Source organism: Ammospiza caudacuta, chromosome 2 (genome assembly GCF_027887145.1).
Source record: "Ammospiza caudacuta isolate bAmmCau1 chromosome 2, bAmmCau1.pri, whole genome shotgun sequence".
NCBI classification, from domain to species: domain Eukaryota; kingdom Metazoa; phylum Chordata; class Aves; order Passeriformes; family Passerellidae; genus Ammospiza; species Ammospiza caudacuta.
Genome location: NC_080594.1, coordinates 34,692,887 through 34,715,345, shown reverse-complemented (window position 1 = coordinate 34,715,345; position 22,459 = coordinate 34,692,887). Strand labels below are relative to the sequence as shown.

Genomic DNA, 22,459 nt, shown 5'->3' with positions numbered 1-22,459 from the left:
TTGCTAAAATTTGCCCCAAACTGTCACAGCAGATGACTACACAAATAAAACAGGTTTTTAGAACTATGTCCCTATTCTCATAACTTGCCCCCACTAGCTGAATGAGGTTTCTGATCACTCCAAGTGATCAGATATGGCATGCTGCAAGCAGACAAATCAGGATGGAACACGTTGCTTTTTATGTAACAACTTCCTAGGCCTCATCATATTAGGAGGAGGCTACTTGTAAGACTTGAGTTGAAAGTTTAACTTTCAGAGTAACTACTTCTGCTTCCAGGGCTGTCTCTGTATGTCTGTGGATCACTTTACTCTAGCAGCCATTCTTCCCCTGCCCCTTTCCTTGTATACATGTGGTAAACAGGGATGAAGAACTAATCTGATTTAAAATTAATTCTAAGGAGAGTTTCAACCTGTTGAGTTCCATAATCAAATTCAGACCAGAAAATAAATTTGTGTGCCAGATGGAAAAGAGGAGAGAGGCACAGCTGTTTTCTGTGACAATGATACTGGCTTAAAAACAACCAGGCAGCTGGGACGTAGGGTTGTTTAGCACCTTGAAAATTAGGACTAACAGTGCTCTAGCCTGAGAGATTTGAACATAAGCAAGACAATATATGCCTGTAAAGGCCATTAATATATTTCATTTAATTGATGAGGTAGCAAAAATACTAGATTAGTTGTCAAACAGGAATTAGTTTTTTCCTTCTAATGATGTGCTGCCTCTACCTACCCAAAACACATATCTCGTTCCTCCTACAGTTGAAGCACTAAAACCCTTAAAGCTCTCCCTTAATATGTGGATGCAGAAAAAGTAGTTGGTCTCTATTGCTACTGTGCTGTGGATAACAAACTGAAATCACCTTTGTGCCCTGCTGGCAGCTGGCAATTTATGAGCCTAAATTGGAAAGACAAGTAGAAAGTAATTTGGGGAAAAATAAGGCTCAGATCCTGGTTGCTAAATATAATAGGATCCTTTTTGCCATTCTTACTGGCCTCCTTCCAGAGGGAAAAAAAAAAAAAACCAAACCAAAACCATAATCCATACTGAAACAATGAACAATAAAAAGTTATCCTTGTAGTTCTTCCTCTTTTTGCAAGGCTGACAACTCAAAAAGATCACAGACAAACACCTAGAGGAGCCAAATGCTGCTCTATCTCCTGATGCTACTTTCTAACCCAGTAAGAAAAATTGTGATTTAAACTGATTGCATGAGCATATTTAATTTTACTTCAAGTCTAAGTGACTTGAAAAGCAGTTTGAAAATACTTCCAGAAATTATTTAACTTTTTCTTTTTAATGCACTCTAAAATAATGTACAAGTATTAAGAACATAACCCTGTTTAGCTGTGCAGTCAGGGGAATTATTTCCTCAGGATTTACTACATATTTGGCAAAGACTGTGAAAAAATAGGTAGAGTACTTGAACATTTGGAATTTGGCCATAACTTTATGTTCTCCATAAAAATCAATTTGCCAGGAATTGTTGTAAAAAGTCCAACAATTTTATGGGATCTAAACATTTTCTACGCCAATTCCTCATGTATAAATTATAACAGGGAATTCATATTCTGAACCTAAGAGAAACCAGATGCAGAAAATTAAAGGTCTGGGACAACAGTTTAAACTTGCTCTATTTCCCCCTTTCCCAAAAAATTGTAATATCTACTGTTTTAGTTTTCGTGACATGGGGCAACACCTATGTCAATGCATCAAACTGGACTATAGTGAAGCTGTGATGTATTTATTCCAATAAATGCACCTTGGGCAAATAACTGATTAAAGAGATAAAAGTTCATTATAAATACTAAGTTTTGCCACTGCTGTTAACAAAACTATTCTAAGTCACTTCATTCAAAACTGGTTATGACCAGCTCAGTAAAAGCACGAGTAATTGTCACTTTCTTCCCAGCCAGTATTTTTCTGCTGGAAATGTAAATAGGGGAAAAAAAGAAAGGATTTAATTAATACCATCAAAAAAAATCCACACTGCAATTTTCTCTTTTATCTACAGGTAGGGTAACAATTCATGTTTCTAGGGGAGATTTTTTGGAGCAGCTGAAGATTTATTCTCTTGATCAGCACTTCACTAATCCACCAACACGAGCCAGTTATCATTTTTACAACTGCTGATGCAGCAGGCACACTTTGACAAGCAGTGGCACTACCAATTTCAAAAATTAAGGCTTTAAAGCTCTGTCCTGCAAAGAGCTCTGTGCTTTTTGCTTGGCAATTTTTCAGCTGTTATCCCTAATCAAAAAATCATAAATGAGGGAAAACTACCCATGGCATATAGAAATGAGCATAATTTCTAACCTCCTGTGAAGAAGTAAGCGATGCAAGTCCTATCCCCAAAGGCAGGGGATGCATATTAATACTCCTGGGCTGCTACAAAAGGAGCCTGTATCAAATGTTCCATTAAGGCTGTACAAAGCAGTCTGCTACATAACCCTAGAAGGCATTCTCTGCTTAAACTCACCTTGAATATCCACAAAGTAAAACTGAGTAGTTAAAAAACCCAGTAAACTAATGTGCTAAAGCTGAGAGAATGTGGTGCTAAGTCAATCAAGACATCTAATGATGTAAGGTCATAGTTTCAAAGCAGCTGCTAATGGAAAACAGCAGAAAGACTCATTTAGATGTTCCTCTCTCACACACCTTAGGGTCACATCATTACACTTGCCACTGATGAAAACCATGGGAAATATTAGGTCACAAGCTAAAACACAACACACATTGAAGCATTCAAGTTTTTCAGGTCACTAAGTAAGAGGATGGTGACATGACAGGCAGCAATACTGCTTAAAGAAAAAGCAAACAGCAAATCGTGCTTCCCTTCCATCTTTCTTTCAGCAGTAAAATACAGTAACATATTCCACTAAAATAGCAAAGTTGAAAACCAAAATTAGCTGCTCCAACAGAACAAGATTTACCTGATGGAATACAGGCTCTTTCAAATCTAGGTAAACCTGGAAAGATTAAAAAAGAGAAATAATTTGCAACAGAACCATCATAATATTATTCATCTAAATATTGCCAAGGCGTCTTCTGTTCGAATCAAGCCATGAGTGCCTGTCCATGCACCATTAAAGTTGATCAAATATTTGAAGTGCCTCTGGCAGAACCTGAGGTTTTAACTGTGGAATTATTATAAACTAAGAAGCACCAATAAATACCAATATTAACAACTAACATAAAGCTTCTAATTTAATAGAGTTGACTACATCCAAAACCAATTAAGATGCTGAAGTTACCAGATGTTCTCGATACGCACAGCAAGAAGAAAACATACTCAACTCTAATTTGCTTTTCTTGTTTTTGACAATATTTAATGTTTCAATTAATTTTACAAAAAGCTTGTAGTTCTTCCTATTTGTAATACAGTTAATTTAATTTATGTTCTTGAAGAGGGAAGGGCACTAGACCTCAGGCATAATGTGCCACAAGTGTAAAAAAATTTAGGAGAAATGGAAGAGGCAAGTATTTCGGCAGCTGACTTATAATAATACTTTAATTTTAAAAGAAATGCTTATCAATAAAAATATGTAGGAAATTCAATCTGTGGTTGACAATCAGCATGAAACTGAATTTATTCATACAGGAAGAACACTCCACTGACAAAGGTAGTCAAGTTAGCTGTGACACAAAAAAAATTAGAAGCATTTTAACTAACAGATAAGTTCTTCTCTTATTCTGCCTGTTTCAGAACACCAGTCTGCATCCTGGACTGGATATAAAAGTTCACTTTTTTGCAGGCAAACAGAATGATTCTTATTTCTACAGATGAATTAAAGTGAGAGAAGCAGGAACATAGCTTATCCAAGGTCTCATACCAAGTCACTGGCAACTGTTTTTCTCACATTGCTGTTCTAGCAACTGGATTCTTGCTTTTCTTCCTTATTTATTCTGTACAGTGGTTTAGATAGAAAGGTTTTAGGTTTCTCTGGCCAGCAACATAATTTTCTCAACAAAAGAATAATTTGTCATTCTTGACTGGAAGTGACAGAGATTTAGTATTGTCTCTATAACATTTCTCCACTGCCAGAAAAACTGCCAACCTAAGGGTGAAAATGCCATATTAGAAAAAGTTACTTACTATGCTGACTACGACGCTGTATGTTATTAACAAGAAAAGCAGCGCATAATTGACTGTATTCTTGTACTTGAAACATTCATACCTGGAAGAGAGGATAAAGGAGAGAGACAACATTCATCACTTACCATATAATGGATCCAATTTCCAAGGTATAATATTAGAATTTTTGTGAGAAAAATTGATCCAAATTATTCTTAGGCCCCTCAAGAAATTCTAACTCCTTAAATAAAGACACATTATTGTAAGAAAAAAATTCACGCTCTTAGCAGTAAATGTTTTTTAAAAAATCTAAGGCAAAAAAACTCTAACACCAATAAGCTCAAGCATATGCCAAGAAGTAACCCACTCTAAGAAAAGAGTTTGTGAAGCAGAAGTGTTTTCAGAAGGTGCTTACAGGGTGATAATGGATGGCAAATTAGAAATTAGTTTAAAATGCAACACAGCTGTCAAAAACATTACTGAGCAAGCAGCAGTGTAGGAAAAGGACTGCCTGACAAAACACTCAACTCAGATTTGTTAAAATGTAGACTGTTTATGGCTTGAATACAGTTGCAGTACATTTGCTAGATTGGGAACTGGTAAAAGTGGAAGGTTAAAGTACCTGACTGCTCCCAGTATGTAAAACAAACAATTAAAATTACCTTCACAATCTCTGCACTACAACTCAGTCTCAGCTGTGATGGAAATACACACACATCCCAGACTGTACCTACATCAGAAAAAAGGTCCAAAAAACCCCAACAAAAATGAAGTTTGAGAAGCCCATTATCATCTGGGCTGGAGGAAGCTGTCTATATAATTCCAAATTATATCTGTCTAGCTCCTTTTTTTATAAACTTGGAGAAACAGACACCATTGTGAATTGATAAAAGGAAATAAAATAAAAACACACATGGGAAACAAAAAGTCTAAAGGCAGTACAATGTGCTACATTGCAAAATGGCTTGCTGAAGTAATTACACAATTTGAGAATCAGCAGAACTGAATGATGTATAAGGGAATGTCCTGTGCACAACCACCTGCAACTTACCTTCAAGCTAACCAAAACAATTATTAAAGGCCTCCTAAAATACATATTAGCTCATTTTTTTGAGCATTTTAATTGCTACCAGACATAAATACACAGAATATTATTTGAGTTAAAAATGCAGTAACAGACTTCAGTACTTCTGAAGATAATAAAGTAACCACTGAACTAAAAAAAAAAAAAATAACAACTCAGATATATTTTTATAGCCACTCCTCATGCTTTTTTCTAATCACATTCAAATCAGACAAATGCAAAGGCAATTTCAAGGAGATAGGGAGCTACAGTGGAAATATTTCTACTAAAAGAGGCATTATGATTCTGGTCCTGAATTTGTACAAATCATACTAATGTATGAGTCACAAACTGAGGGCAACTTCCATAGATACAGATTTAGTCCTAAAGCATCCCATCTCCATTGCAAGCAACCAGTATTCTTCACCAAGACATCACAATTTTCAACAGCTGAATATTTGATATGTTCAAATATTTTTTTTCTCTTTTAGTCTGCAACAAGTTGATCTATCATTTGGATTTACCAAGTGACAGAACAAATCATATTAAATGCAGACCTTGCAGCAACAGGCAAGAAAAAGCCAACTTAGGGTATCTTTACAGTTGTCAAATGCTACATTGCTCCCAAAATTAAATGGGATAACATATCCTGGCATCGCATCAAGCTGTCATGCATGTTCCAAGACACTCTGCCCAAAATATGCATTCAACTCCTCATAAAATCTTGTCCCTTTAATTTTCCAGATGAGTGAAAAGCAGGTTTAGCCAGAAACCTGAAATTTGCAACCTGAAAGTTGAGCCAGACTGCATAATAGAAATGCAGCTCAAATAAACTATAATGTTGCTAATTTTGTAGGCATTACTGAAGTTGATTTTATTGTATCTGCTGTTTTTATACAAGTAGCACTGAGTTCTGATTGTATACTACACATTCTTTAATGAGTGGGGCTTTTTTCCCGACTGAAAAAAAATCTCACTGGTAAAATATATTTAAATTATCAAAAACTAGGACTAAAGCCAGCCTGGTTCTCTAATATCATAATGCTGTACAAAAACAGATCTCACTGAGAGTAGTAGAAGCTTTCTATATATGCTAAATTTGGCTTTGGAGACTCTACATTTCAAAAGTTAACATTTCATAAACATTCAAGAAAAAAAATTAATAAATACTTACAGGCAGTAGACAAACACACAACAACTGTATATCATTGGCAGTTCATCCAACAGCTATAAAAAGCAAAGACATCAAAACATGAAAGCTACTTTTAACACACAAGCTTGTCTAAGTTAATTAAGGAGAGAGTAAGTCTTAAATAAACAGGAGTTTTTAAGTCATTTGGATATCCATCGTCTGGGCTGTACTCTAACACGTAGCACTGTCAAACCCTGTTCAGCTACCAAAGCTGCTGCATTAAAACCTTATTACTCTGAATCTTTTGAATATTATGCTTCATAAACGCCCACACATTCAAAGAATCTTGACATTTTTGCTGCTCATACCTCTTAAAATATTTGTAAGAATTAATTCTGTAAAGCCAGGCTGAAGACCTTCCCATCTATGGCCTTAGAGTCAGTAGCATCTTCTTACTTGACAGAGAAATTGTAATGTAATATTTCGATTGCATAAAATACAATTTTAGTCTATTAGGATGGGCAATATGCTCACATGTTTACTTCCTAATTTTAGAAATTTCTTACATTGCTTTAATTCAGAGACAGGGCTTTGTTTTTGTTTGATGTGGGGTTCTTTTGGGCTGTTTTGTTGGGTTTCTCCCAGAAATTATGATGGCATATAATGTTTTATTATCTTAAATAATTTTTATATTTTGGGAGAAGACTGATGTGTTACAGCTAAAACAGTTATTTCTCCAGGAACTTGCCATCTTAATGAACAGAATTAAAATGGTAATCACAACAAAGTTGATTTCTCATTAGCAGGTAAACTCAAAATTGCCATTTATCATTATAAGAAAGAATCATAGCATCATTTTCTTGTAAAATTTCTCACCAAAGAACTTTCAGGAATTTCTGCTTATAAACATACAATTAAACTTACCTCCTCTTAAGAAAGACTGAAAAATCTTTCTTTCATGAAAATGGGAATGAAAAAGGATAGAAATGGATCAATGAAGATCCATAGCCTCTGATTTCTAATATGTTAAGCAAACATTAATAGTTAGGGCTTTTAGAACTTTTAGAGCTTGACTTCTAAGAAAAACAAGAACTAGATGCAAAAAAGATTTTGACCTTTTTCCATCATCACTCCAAGTTCTTGGTGGCTGTGTCTGTAAATAGTTTTCCTACCACTGCTACAAGGTACTTAACAAGTTCATAACCATGTTACTCTGAGCAATGGAACTTGTTAAAAGCAGTAAGCAGCTTACTCAAACTCTTTTATAAAGCCAGCCTAATTCTGCTTGGTTTGGGACAATTTTCTAACTGCACAGTCAAAAACTTCATCTTAGCTTTGAAATTTCCTATTGTGGGGAAAAAAGAAAGAAAAAAAGGAAAAAAAAAAAAAAAGTGGATCTAATTCTTTACAGGAGGAGAGAGATCCATTACCTTGAGTGTGAAGTATTAGCTTGGTGTGATTTGGTCATATAAAGCTCAGGAACTGTTTCACAAGAGTGCTCAACAGCTCTGCTGCCAAGCTGCCACTGATAGGGCAGATGCTGCCTCTTTCCCCACATTGCCACTGCTTCTCTCCAGTGGGGGGATCAGACTGGTCTGACTTACAGGGAGCAGGTGCAGGTGCTGAGCCAGCACACAACCAACCTTGCAGAGCAGGGTTAAAATCCCAGGACCTGTGCATTACAGGGTCAGGGACCACAACAGGCAGCACAAAGACAGTATCAGGAACATTGGCAGCAGCTGAAGCTAGCAGGCATGTTCCATGCCACCTTGCCATCACAGTAGTTTATCTTTGCTGTGATGCCTTAGAGGGGACAAAAGAGAAGCAATTGCTGAATTCAGCTTCATAGTAATATATTTTATAAATTCAGAGATGTGCCTTTCCAAGTCTGATAGGCATTAGCTACAGGATTAATTCATGTGGTTATTAAAGAGTGTGAGTCATTTAACACCTCATTAAAGAAAAAGGTGGGGGAAGAACGAGAAATACAATACAGGAAAATCTTTCAAATTTGGACAGGTGCTTACACTCTTAAGTTCATATGCTGGCAGCATCTCAGGGATATTAAAGTAGCAACAAAGAGCCTCTCAAAAGATCTTAACTGCAATTCGCATGCAGAAGACAATGACTTCTGTATCCAAAGGAATTAATGCTTCTAGGAGTACTGTCAAAGGCATGCCTGGACAATGAAGAACCATGGAAAGAAGGGAACTCAGGGAGCTGATTTCACTGGCTAAATAAGTATTTTGTGCATTCCTCAAGAATCCAATCAAGTAAATCCCCATAAAAAAAAAAAAACAGAAAAGGGGTGAACTCCTCAGAAGTATTCTAAACAACTGCTTTCAAGAACAGAAGTGTTTAAATTTTTCTTAATTAAGCAAATTGAATCGATCATTTACAGTATTAAGACTGCAAAACAAATGTAAAAAAAAAAGTCTCCTTGAATAACTATGCTGATTTTTAAACATAACGAGGGATAAAGTGAATGAAGAAAGTTTATTTACTAGTTGAACTGTTTCCTCCATGGTGATCAGTAAGCAAACAATTGGAATAATTATGGACCACTTGTGGATTTCACTTAGCTGCCAAAATAAATGTACTTTCCCTGCCTCACACGAAGCCTTTTACATCCGTTGACAAGATGATGCAAGACATTCCTGTTTCCTTATCATCTGCTTCTGCCCCACTTTATTCACCACAGTTCATAGGTCCCTTAGTTGTTCTTATGCAACACAAGAAGTATTGAGCAAGTAGTAGCAAAGTGACTTGGATTAAAATAAAGCCTCTACACACACACAGTCTCCAACAACAACTGAAAAATAACCCAAACCAAACAAAAAAAAACACCCCCAAAAACCCCACCTGAAACAAAACAAACAAAAACCTACAATCTCTCCATTCATAAAAGGTTTTAAGTCTGGATCATTTTAATGATCCTGATTTCAGGGTGCCCTTGCTCACCTCTGCATCAGTGTGAGAAAGAGGATTTGAAATACTGGCCATGATAGAAGCAAGCAGCTGAGGGAAGTAATATGAAAAAGGTGGAAATTCAACGCAGTTTCACCACCAAATACAGGTAAATAGCACCCTAATTTGGGAGAGAGTGGTGAAATGGCTGTACAAACCACATTTTCATGCCAAGAAAAGCACCAAATATTCTCACATGGTGACAACGGTACACTCTGTGGAAGCTGACAGTCTCCACCACATGCCAGAGATACAAACCAGAGCATTATGGAGGCAAACATCAAACAATCAGCAATACGTAGGTCCCACTGTGATCAGCAGAAATGCAGGATTCAATTCAGCTGCCACAGCATAGTTGCCTAATGCCACCTGAGATGCTCTGTCACTCCCAATACACCCATCCAAGACTGGCAGATGTGACAGGAGTCTAAGAAACCTGCACCTCTGTGGTAGGGAAGCTGGAGGCTTGAGAGAACACTCACAGGGTCAAAATAACACTAAACATTTCTGTTTAGACAAATGAATCTTTTTTGAGCAAAGATTGCCAATGGAGTCTGGACAATGATTCAGCCCAGCCAACTGCCTGTCTCCACTCCACTGATTAAACTGTATTTCCACTGACTGTGGTGGGAACACAGACTTCCAGCACAGACTTTTAAATGTAGGTTTCTTAATCTTGAACAACATCCCACTTCACCCTGACTTTAATTCAAAGATGCATTTCCTTATTCTTTGCAGATGTAAAAGAGGACAACAGGACAAGATTTCCTGCGTCCATTTAGAAAACAGGAAATACCAGGACAATCCCTATGTCCTGTGACTTGTTACAGAATGCTGTCTACTTGAAAATAGAGGGAAAATGACTCAATTACCACTACTCAGAAGATACTGATTTCAGTATTAATGCTACAGCTCCATCTAGATAAACAGAAACATAAAGATGAGAAAAGTTACAATAAATAATAATAACTCCAGTTTATACTGCTTGCTATTATGCCAAAGCTGTGAGAACTTTAAAATAACATCTTGTGTAAAAAGATAACATGATTTCCCAGAGGATAAAGTGTCCTTTACCACCATAAGCAATTGATGATAGCTCTTATTTTAGATGCAAGTACATATTTCTGTATATAATCAGTGGAAAATACCTACTGAAACAAGACCTGCATTACTGCCTTGTTGAGAGCAGGAGTGATGTACAATGATACTTAAGGTAGATTAACTCATTTTATGCAAGTTTCATCTAGACAAGAAATGGCAAAATGACTGTACAGCAAGATAGGCACAGAAAATGATTCACAGCTACTTAACAGTACTCACCTGCATTTCATACTTCAGGGTCATGTGAAAGCACCAAGATCCCAATCCCACAGCTGAAAACAAATCAAAACTATCATCAGCATAATAGCACCCATGTAAAATTTTCAGGTACATTAACTTAAATGCATGAAATGCATGCTTAACAGTGAGAAAGAAATTAGAACATCAGCATTCTACTGCAGAGACAAACCCCCCTTTTTCCACAGCCTTCTACTTTATATATTAGTCACCAATGAAATCCCTGAATTTATGGGGCTTTGGGTGTGAATGTCCTCTTTAATTCCTCTCAGTACTGTGTCCGATTAATTGGGCATAATCTCAAAGAGGAGAGGAGCAGAGGGAATCCAGAATGAATGGAATATTATATATCAATCTATCTTTTCCCTTTTTTTTTTTTTTAATTTTAAGTGAATTAAGATTTCTCTGTTCCAACCCTTCTATAAGGCAAAGCATCATTCAATAACCAGTACTCCTGAAAGCCTCTCAGTATTTCTGCTCACTGTCCAGTTTTAAAACATGTATTTTACCAAAAGCTTTTTGTTGTCTCCATAAAACATGGTGTTAATAACACCAAGGTCTGGGGTTTAATACCCACAGGGGCTGCTCATTAAACAGCTAGACTCAATGATTATTGTGGCTCCCTTCTAACTCAAGACTACTAAGTGATTCAAAAACAGAAGTGAATTGCTACTAGAACTCAGAACTAGAAATTCAAGGTAAACAAACCAACCTGACATAGGGTGGATTTGTTTTGTGATATGAGAACACCATTTCCAAGCCTTCTCTATAGAAAGATGAGCTTCTAAGAAATGATTTCTATTTATTTGAAATACTTTCTTTACACATTCTGAGTTTACTTCTGAAATTACTTTATGAGACATATACTTTGCCTATACAGTTTTTTCAGTCAGGCATGAATAATGCTTCTTGGAAGTTAGATTTCTCTGTTTAGAGGAAAGCTGGTATAGTATTTAATGCATCATTCATTACTTTGAAATATTATCAGTAAAACACTCTCAATAAACCCTAGCTCAGTTTTATATTGCAAGAACAAGTACAGTAATGTGATATCTTGTCTTCCTTCAAGAAATTATGTTTTACCTCAGACTGTAGTCTTAGAGAAAGCCAAGTAATTTGCACTCAAGTCTTGATCACTGAGTAGTGCTGCTATATTTTGTGGCTAGACTATCACCTTGTCTACACACACCAGTCAAGTTTCACTGATGCATAAACAAGAATTCTATCTCTCTGCACTCTCTAAAGGATTGCCAAGACAGTCAAGAGACATGTCTGGAGATGCTTCCTTAGCTGTTATTAACTAAAACTGTGATTATTACACTCACTCAAGGAAATTAAATACCTAAGCATGTAGCTTTACTGAAATACAAAACTACTTTACTGTAATACAGCAACATTTCAAAACGTATTACCAAACACTTCAATGTCATTATTTCTCTGGGAAAATTAAGCAGAGTTCCTACCAGAAAACAAACAACCACATGCATTTCTGTAAATTTTGATTACATTGGTTTGCTTCTGAAAAATCTTTCCAAACAGCAAGCTATAACTGCTTTCACCTTCATTAAGATTCTGATGAGAAATTCTCATAACCATTTTTCTATGTATACAGAATATGTGACAACAACTGTTCATTCTGGAGGAAAAAACCCATTAAAATCATCATTAAAATAGTGCCATCCATTATCCTGTCTGTCACAGAATACAAACTCTTACAATTTATAATAAATGTCATTTTCAAGTACGGGCAAAACCATTGCATAAGAAATTTCAACCGATTTTAAATTAGCAAAATATGTGGTTGGGGTTTTCTTGTTCGTTTTTGTTAATGTTATTTGTGTTAATAAATCTCAACAATCAAGGAATTCCTCGCCTTCCTCCTATACAGTAAGAAGCAATTATTTCTAGACTAATTCTTCTTCAGTTTTTGAAAAAAATCTAGCATGCTGCAGATATTAGTATTTCAAGTCCGTTAATCCCATGACTATAGTTAGTTTTTACAGTTAAAATTCATAGAACCCCTCTTTCTTCTGTGCAATAATCACACCTGGAGTTTCTCTGATTATGAAATTTTACTATGCATTGTAGAAAAATAATGTTTTATTTATAGTATCTATATAAAATAGATACCTGGAAGAAGAAAAGCTTACAGGGACAGATCTTATGGTTCCAGGCTCGAGACATTTTTAAGAAATATCTACTTCACAAAAATCATCTGCAATGAGACATTCTGCCAGCTTTGTACTTTTCAAAATATGAGTGATCACAATCCCTGCAATGACACAAGTTTTCAAGAGAAGCAACTCTCCCATACAGCCACTGACACACTGAACAATAAATTTGCTCCTTACCTTGTAAGCAGTTTTCATATTTTAGGTGGTTTTTTTTTGGCAAAGGAGCTTGACTCACTAAAAGCTGCATATTGGTTGGGAAGCTTTAACACCATCTGAAGCAGTAAGTACCATTTCCTCTCTAACTCATTTTTCATAAATGCTACAAGTCACTTGGCATTTTTACATCAGTGAACCTCCCAAGTTACAGGGGATATATATCAATTATGTATTAAGCACAGAATACACATTAAATCACATTATTATGAGATCAAAATTGCACTTCAGAAGACTAGAAATGCAAAGTCAGAGCTGTTGCTCTATGCAGACTAACAGGGTCTCTTTCTGTCCTGCAGCAAACACGCTGTGTGGTTACTACCAGGGGATAAAATAGTGGTTGCTATGATGATGTAAAATCAATGCACCTACAAACTTTGCCTCATACAAATACTGTCAAAAAACTTATGGGCAATACCTATGGCTAGAAATAATTGAATATTATACAAAAGATCCAGCTCTCTATATGAACTCTATAAACCTCCAGGATTTTAATCCTAGAGGGATTTTTTTCAATAGTTTTAGGAAGCATTAGAAGCATCAGATAATCAGTGATAATTCAGTTTGATGTAACTATTCCACCAGCACTCAAAATTCTCATTATGAGCCTAAATCCTTTACAGAAAAATCAGTTTATTAGGATTTCACAGAAATGGTAACTATACAGGCACTGTATGAAAATATTCCAAAGGAAGGATGCTCCAGATGCAAATACCATTATTTAAGTATCTAGACATGAACTAGTTGTCAAAGCTTCCACTAAGAGAATGTCATTATTAAGAGTAAAGCAGCTGGCCAAACAGGTGTTTTATAACAAGTCAGATGATTCTCCTGACTTTACTGACTGCACTGGCAGACAGAACCCTCTGCACAGGTAGACACATACATTTAGGTGTTTAAATTTGCAGCTAAATTCCGTTTTATTTTTTTACAATGACAGAACCTAATTAAAGATAAACAACAACACACTGCACTATTAAAAGTTAAAGAATGAAACAAGATGAAAAAGTAGAATTAAATTAACTACTTTTAATGGATTATTTTGTGTTGCAATGGTTTCCCCTCCACAGCATAAGAGACAGGAGAGACACTGGTTACTCCAGAGGTACAGCTCTACAATTCACGCCCAGCTTGGCTGGTACTACTCCCAGACACTGCGGTACAAGTGTCTGCACTAGTGAGTTGTTGGAACAGTCTGTGCTATGAATGTGGCCTGTTCCAAATGAGCACTTTCCCCAGGCAGCTTCCAGGCACAGCCCAGCAGCCGGCAGAGTCCGGGGCCCGCGCTCAGCAGCAATCTGTACATGGTCACCTTGTTTTGGAGGCTAAGATGAACAGACACGGGCTGTTCCTCGCTGCCTGGCTTCAGCACTCAGGAATGTTCCCAGCCACAGCTGATTTAACAACACTGACATGGCCCTGGGAGCTTCTCTACAGGTGTTAGGTAAGAAGAAGCTAATTAACTCTGACTGAAGAGGTTCTAACAACTGTTTTCACAGACACAGAGTTTCACTGGAAATTAGATTTAATAAGTTGTTTAAGAGTTCCTATGGCTATTCCTAATATAGAAAAAATTTTACACCTTTTTTCTTTCCTCCACTTTGGCACTGCTTGAATGACTGAGCCTTTATTAAACAGGCCAAAGAAATATAAATGAGAACAATCCTTCCAAATTTCAAGTGAAATATCTAACAAACCTTACTTCATCAAGTGCTTTCTTATTTCATTAGGTCCAGAAGTTACACTTCTTTATATATGTATTTATATACACACACAGTTTTTTAAAAATCGAGACCCTTCAAAATCACAGTTCCCCAAGATGTACGAGGAACTGGCATGTGTAGAACCTGACACAACACTCCAGAATTATAAGAAACTACTCAAAACCAACTGCTTATTCCTTGAGGTAGGAATGGTTTGATTATTTGTTCCACCTACTTCAGGTGACGCAACTTACTGAAATAATGGCTTAAGATTATTCTTCATAATTTATATGCTGATTAAATGGTTCTCTACAGCTTAAAAATCATACAGAGGTCCAACTGAGTTAATTGAGAACATGCACTTTATGCTGAAAGGCAGCAGAAAAAAGGGCTGAGAACAGTGTGCTGTATCTCAAAGGCCTTACTGAAAAGTGTACCTCAGTATTGTCACCAGTATGAACAAGAAATTTATTTGAACAATTATTCAGAAATACCCCTTGTTGTGCTGCCAAGATCTTACCATGTATATGAAACAAACAGAACTTTCATAGTGCAAAATGCATTTACTTCAAAAAGGAAATAAATGTCAGCCAAAGAGATTGTGGGTATAAAAGGCAAGAACTGAACACGGTGTGGTAAAACACAAAGAAACTGACAATCAGCTAAATGTCTGGAAGCATGCAAAAGAAGCAGCTGATTTGGATCAAAATAATGTCTAGAAACAACACCTCGTTCTCAAATGCTAACAGATTTAATTTTAACGTTGGCTTTGACAGCTGTCTTTTAGTATCTTGTAAAATCTCAGTAACTATTCAAAGTTGCTAAAACCGAACTAAAGTACCCTCCCTTCCACCCCCATCTTCACAGCAGAACTGTTAAAGAATTTCTCCTTTAACAAAAGAACCCTCACTTAGAAGCTCTGCTGTATGGTCTTTAATGAAGTATGCTGTCTCAAGTGAAATCACAAGTGTGTGTTAAATTCACTATCTTTTCACAGATTAAGTCTACATATATTTCTAATAAATTAAATAAATAGAGTGAAACCTGTTAATAAATAGAATTCATACAATGGAAAGCATTCTGTCTGGTACTTCTTACAGAAAGAATTTTCTGTACACTTACTCTATCTCCAGTTCAGTATGCCTCTTGTTCAGTCACATGCACAGAGAGAATGGCAATGTTCCTGACATATTTCAACCATATTTAAAATTCTTTTTATGTTTTCATTCACTGCTTTTATTCTGTAGTAGAGCAAATGTTAAGTGGTTTGTGATTCCAAATCATTTTGTTCCTGTTTTTCACTGCAAACTATAAAGTCTTCTACATCTCTTTACATCTTTCAACTGCTGTAAAACAGGATTACAAATATTGAAGCAGACACAAAGCAGAAGGGAAACACTTTTGGGAGAGACCTTTAATGTTAGGTTCCAACATATGAGATAAAAATGAAGCCATTTATCACTTCAGACAGGAATCAAAGCCAACTCAGTCACAGATGAGACTAGATGGAACTCAGGACTGCCTTCCAGCAATGCTGTCTTAATACAGGCTGAGCTTCCCCTTCAGCAACACCAGAGAGAGGAAAAATTGAAATACAAGGTATTTACTGTGATCAAAGACAGTTGGGTTTGCTGGCTTTTTGTTTGGTTTTGTTTTTTTTTTTTTTTTTTTTCTTAGTGTTTTTTTTTTGGTGTTGTCTGGGTTTTTTTGGTTTTTAAAAAATATTTTAAACATTGAATGGGATATGAGAAATGTCCATCTGCTGTGACAGCCTGACATTCTGGTCAGAGAGTGACTGCACGCTCTGTCCATCATAAACTGTCACTGACAGAGGTCACCACAAATCATGGTGAAAACAGCTTCAAACTGAATTTTAATTTAAGGAGTTCCTTTTCATAGTTTAAATAGAATGGCAGTATGGGACACTTTGATTCAAGAACACCCAAAGTCAACTTCAGCAAACATTTACAGATCACTTCTACCACCTCTTTTTAAAAGTAATCCCTGACCTTTAAGAATTCTCTCTGTTTCATACTGAGACAAAAATTGAAACCATAGAAAGCCTACAAGTGGCTTATTAGAAAGTGCTCAGACAATATGAAAAGCAGTGCATTGTTGCTGCCTATGTTTCACATAGATCAGGAAAGGTAATATAACTGAAAACTGGTGAATTTGCACCTTGTGTATGTTACAGTTTAGCTGGTATCAAGGAATACATTTAGCACATGGATATGCATTTTTCAACAAGGTCCATCCACATACATAACAGGCCAATTTTAAAAGTAACTTTTATCAATCCCTTACCACTCCAAAGACGGGGGAAAACCTCCATAAAGACAGGAGCTATAGCAAATACAGAAATCCTGTGAAACACAGAAATTCTATGAAATCTAGTTTTGAGACCCAAGTGCCAAATCTGAACCATCTTCAAATGTCTTTTCTCATAAGGAACAACACTTCTAGTCACACAATTAACATTTAAAAGGAAGTTGGTTATTTTCTGAATTTTGTCATTTTAGAATGGACAGACTTCCCTTGAGTTGATCTAAACATGAATATCATGTTGCTCTTCCATTCTTGCAAAACTTCCCAGACATGATGGCTGGGTGATATATGCCGAAGAGGAACTGGAAACAAATTTGAAGTCATGAAAGAATGCCCTTCCAGTTCCCTCTACATCTTGGCCACTTCTTATATTACTCTCCCAAACAAATGTCACAAAAATACTAATATTGTGAGAAACTGTTTGTAAGTAGAATACACAAAACACCTTCTGTAAATCATCAGAAAAGTACAGAGAGTGAGCTAAGATGCACTGAGCAGAACTCAAAGCCAGAAAGGGATCACTTTAAAATCTTTTCAAATTATTTAGTGAATTCTAATCTCATCTTCCTCTAACAGATACAAATTTCTGTATACATTAACAAGTGTAGCAAATTGAGGTCTACTTTTCGCACACATAGTATTTGGATTTAACTACCGGGTTTATCAATATATAGATATATTTTCCATTGCATATCTGAGCTCTCTTTATAATGAAAGAGCAAATTAAGTTTTACACATACCTGTAAGACACAAATATGCAGCTAAATACCGTTTTTCAAGGCCATCTTTATAGGTCTGAATTGCACCATAGATTGGAGGTAGAATGAAAATCAGGTTACTCACTGTGTTCCCTGTAGGACAGAAACACAAAGCAGAGATTTAGAATTGGGTACTATGCACTTTAACTAAACCTAACAAAATTACATTCACTCATTAGAGACAGGTTCAACAGTTTTCATCCAGAAAGTGACCCAGCAAAACACCACTGCTCTCCATCCCTGGTCCAGTGGAATGTGTCCCTGCCCCCAGCAAGGGGCTTGGAACTAGATGGTCTTGTAGGTCCCTTCCAGGACTCTATCCTACATTCTACCCAATGCAAAAAAATGACATGTGCTGCAGAGACCAGAGAAAGCAATAAAAGCCAAGAGCCCAGCTCTTGTACAGTGATTTAGATTTGGCTTGTTTTTCTTTTCCCAACGGTGCTGACCTAAGCAAAAATGCCAAGAAATCCTGCAAAGTTTAAGTGAAACAAAAGGAAATGGTGTATCTCTCAACAGAAGGGATGCAGATTCAGCTTTTTCACTTAACCACAAATCATAATTTTGAGAATAGAGGTTATGTTATGGGAATTAAATGCCATAAATCTGGAAAAATGAGCAAATCTGTTTCAAAAAAGACTTATACAAAATAAACTGCACATTTTCACACACCATCAGTTAAATATATATAAAACTGAAATCTAATTTGCCAATATCCCAATGAAATACACAATTTATGAGGTTATGAAGACACCTCCCTCATTTCTGTATTTTTTATTCAGCAGAAAATCCCAAAAGCATTTCACATTCTAGAACAAGGAACAAGAGAGAACAGGTCCTTTCTGAATCACACCCCCTAATTCAAGCAGCTATTTTTCAGGAGTCCTACTTGCCAAGATCCATTCAAAAGAAAAACAAAACATAAAAAATATGTTCACATAACCCTAAGGTATTGCAGCACCTCTAAAACCAAAAATCCATACTTCACAATTTTAAAGAAAATTCATAGTCAAATGGAAAAAAGGTTATTTCAGAACACATGTAGCAGAAATGTACCCAGCTCCCTTGAACAAGGTAGCTCTTCCATATTCTCACAAAGTACATACAAATCTCACTTTGAGACAACCTTCTCAACCAGTTTAAAATCTCATCCGATTTTTATCAGAACTTCTTGAAATCACTTCCTTACTGATTTAACATAATATCCTGCCCAACCACGAATTTCACTAAGTTATAACAAGTCAAATCAGATGTGCCAGAGATCTCACTCTTCTAGACAGCTCTGAATTATGTTCCTCCATGTAAAAGAAGCCCAGGTGAAAACAAAAACCTTCTGTAAGGATATACAAGTTTATACCAATATAAAAGGCCTTTTTTGTGTTTAAATTCTTCATGGAATCTTTACTTTTTTACCACATTCCCTTATGTGTTGCAATGGGTAGTGATTCACTTTCAACACAGACCACATTTGGAAGAAATTCACTCAGAAATGCTGTTGTGTGACACACTGACCATTGCCATGTCCTCCTGTAAATCATGCAAACATGTCATTTAGTCTTGAAAAGTAGAATAAAGGTTACATAGTCTGGATAGCGAAACTTCGGCTTTCTAAAGCAGTGCTCAACTATGCCTATTTTCAAGAGAAGTCAGTAGACATTATATAAATGTCACTGTTCAAGGTCACCTGGTTATGAAACTGTCAAAAGCCTGGCAAAAATTCAAATATGAAAATGCCAAACAAAAGAAATACCATGATGTTTATCCACAATTGGGAAGGCACATGACTGTGGAAGAGACTTGCAGTAGGATAACAAACTTCAGATGGGTGTAAGAATGCAGAAAACAGATTCTTCTGTAGGAAAGGAAAGGGAAGGTTTCAACACTTCCTGTAAAGCTATAATGACATTAAATTATTGAAAATTTATGAGCATTTAATCTGGGAACATCTTGCTGAGAGAGGAAATACCATAGACCTAATCTAGCTGTCCATTCCTGCCACTCCTTCTCTGCACTTTTTGGCCCATATTATTCAGAACATTTGCAGCATGGATTAGGCAAGCCTATCTGCAAACATACTTACTGAAAGTTGTATACATTTTTTTAAAAGGGGAAATGGGGGCAGGGGAACAATAAAGTCCTCTGGCATGCTGCTAGCAAAATTACTTTTTTCGAGAACAAAAACTTCAAGGCCTCTTGCAAACCCAGGTCCCCAGGAATACATATTTCATAAAAGTCTAGCTAGTCTTTACAGGATTATCCTCACACAGAATAGCTTATAAATTCATTAAAAGGGATTTTTACTAATTCCACCAAAAAATGGCAGGGGGATATGCACAGAGATTAGCAAAGAATACCAAGAAAGAAGAAAAAAGTGACACAATGCAGACTCATAACTCTACAGTTATTTAGCAAACAAGGAAGTGAAACAGTTATTTAACAAACAAGGAGGTTGAAAATGGGAAAACAGTTCAAACTGCCAAAAAGATTCTTATTTTTTCACTACATTTCCTTTTTTAAAACAGGGGAAACATAATGCAGCAGAGCTCCGTGGGAAAACCAGCAAATGGAGAAATTGCAACTAAGGCACGAGGCAAAAGATATGTAAAATGCCTAAAGAAGAAATTATTGGCTGTGCCTATAAGAAATAGGGCACATCAGAAATTTGACAAATGCACATGGATAGACCTGAGCTTAACTTTGTACAGCATTCTTATATTTCACTACTGGATTCCTTGAATACTGGTCCAGGGAGTGACCTAACTTTTCTTTAGTGACCAAAGACTGCTTTTTAACATTTTATCTTCAACATGTCCATCAAAAGAAAGGCAGAGCACATTATCTGGGAGAGAAATGAATGAACTTGCAGACTGAAATAACAAGAACAGGATTAAATATGATGGCCATGAACACACCTTTCAATGTGAATATGAATCCTTATTCCATACATAGAATTAATCTATTTGAAGAGGCAGAAAAGTATGGTAGCTGACCATAAATCATCACTGTATGCATCAAACCCCTTACATTTATTTCCAGTAGAGGCAGTGAAAATAGTTATGTCTTCATGCAAGTCAACAGTGGAACACACTGTTCTCTAGTTATTGATAGAAGAGAAAGCTCATCAGGTGCAAAGAAGCTGCACTCAGATGGGAGTGATGAATGGGAGCCTATAATTTCAGAAGGGACAAGAATTGCTCAGCTCACTGTACAAAACAATGGCTGGATGGAACAAGACTGTGCTCTCTAAAGACATCGTTTGTCAACGCAAATGACAAAAGGGAGCTGTTTGAACTGAAGGATAATACTGACAATGACTAAATAGATATAAACTAACCCTAAATAAATGCAGGCTAGAATAAAGAGGAAAGCTTCCCATTAGAGAGGAAATATTTACAACTGCTTCCCAACAGAAATGAGCAGCACAGTGAACCTGCTTTCAGAGTGGCGCTCGGGAAGCTCCACAATCAGATTACATGATGCAGCAGCTACCAGAGTACTAAACCAGACCGTGTCCACAAAGATTACAGATGGTACTAGGTACAGGGCTAAATTAAGGTCTAATCATGATAATGTGACTGACTGCACCAATTTCCATAAAAGTCTTTCAAGACTGTTTTAATGCAAATCATTGTTTCAAAGTAATGTTTTATTCATTGAGAGAATGCCATAAGGTACCAGAACAAAATCAAATTTATGCAAAACATCTTTTCAACAAGCTTCTGTCTGTAGGAAGAATAGTATGGGTGTTAAACCACATCTGCTTGCCATTCTACAAATACAGCAGTAAAACCTGGTAAGTCTTTTTCTAATGCATGTACATTCACAGCCATCTTCAGGCCCTAAGAAATATGTGTGCTATCATTAACACACAAAGATCTGTATAAAGACTAACCAGAAATACAAACAAAAATAACTTGGAAAGGGAAATAGTTTCTAAAGGCAGACCCAGGTACAATATACAGCTTACTGTTAGACACTGCAAACGCAGTTAGGAAAGACACAAATTTGAAGTACCTTTCATAAAATCTCCATTTTTCCAAATATGTAGTTAATTCCACACTAGAAAGTAAGTGCTACAATAAATTTGGATGAAGAGTCAAAAGAGGAAAAAAAAGTGAAGCTGTAAATAAGTTGTAAAAGAACACGGTCATAAAGGAATAATAAACAATGCAAAAAGGTAAGGAAAAATGCTGGGAGTTAGAATAAACATGCTGGTTTAGGTGAGGAAGGAAAAGTGCTATCATAAAAAAGAAGAAAAAATTATCATGTTCAACTACTGACAAGGTGATCAGTGTGATATATCCTGTGTTAAGAGATGCTTTCTCCTACGTTTGTATACAGAATGACAGCAAGATTCACCAAGCACAAGGATCTTTTCAAATTTTAAAATGTTTGACAGAGAGAGCAAGAACAAATTAAGACTTTTCACTCTCTTATCGTTTTTAAAAGACTCAAATCAATAGAAATAAGTGGTACCCTCAGAGAGAAAAGAAGAAAACATTTGCTGTTTAAAAAATTGACTATACATAAAGCATAAAGAGCTCATTTAATATCACTACTAACAAACGCAACATTCACCACAGTAAGATTTTTTATTATTGTAAGGTTTTTGCATCCCACTGTGAAACAAGAGAAAGGTATATATTTTAGAAAATAGCAGCCGCTTTCCTAAGTTTTAATAGAGTCTAAGAATCCCTTTAAGTAAACACACAA

General features: G+C 36.2%; 1 protein-coding gene across 1 annotated transcript in view; it reads right to left on the bottom strand.

The window, feature by feature from the left end:
- Positions 1–22,459, bottom strand: part of ACER3 (alkaline ceramidase 3) — a 56,326-nt gene that overhangs the window by 19,242 nt on the left and 14,625 nt on the right. The window contains exons 2-6 of the mRNA XM_058823332.1: positions 17,729–17,839; positions 10,556–10,608; positions 6,311–6,363; positions 4,095–4,176; positions 2,932–2,967 (exon numbers count right to left, since the gene is read on the bottom strand). Coding sequence (XP_058679315.1) covers positions 2,932–2,967; positions 4,095–4,176; positions 6,311–6,363; positions 10,556–10,608; positions 17,729–17,839 — 335 coding nt within the window. The remainder of the gene's footprint in view (positions 1–2,931; positions 2,968–4,094; positions 4,177–6,310; positions 6,364–10,555; positions 10,609–17,728; positions 17,840–22,459) is intronic.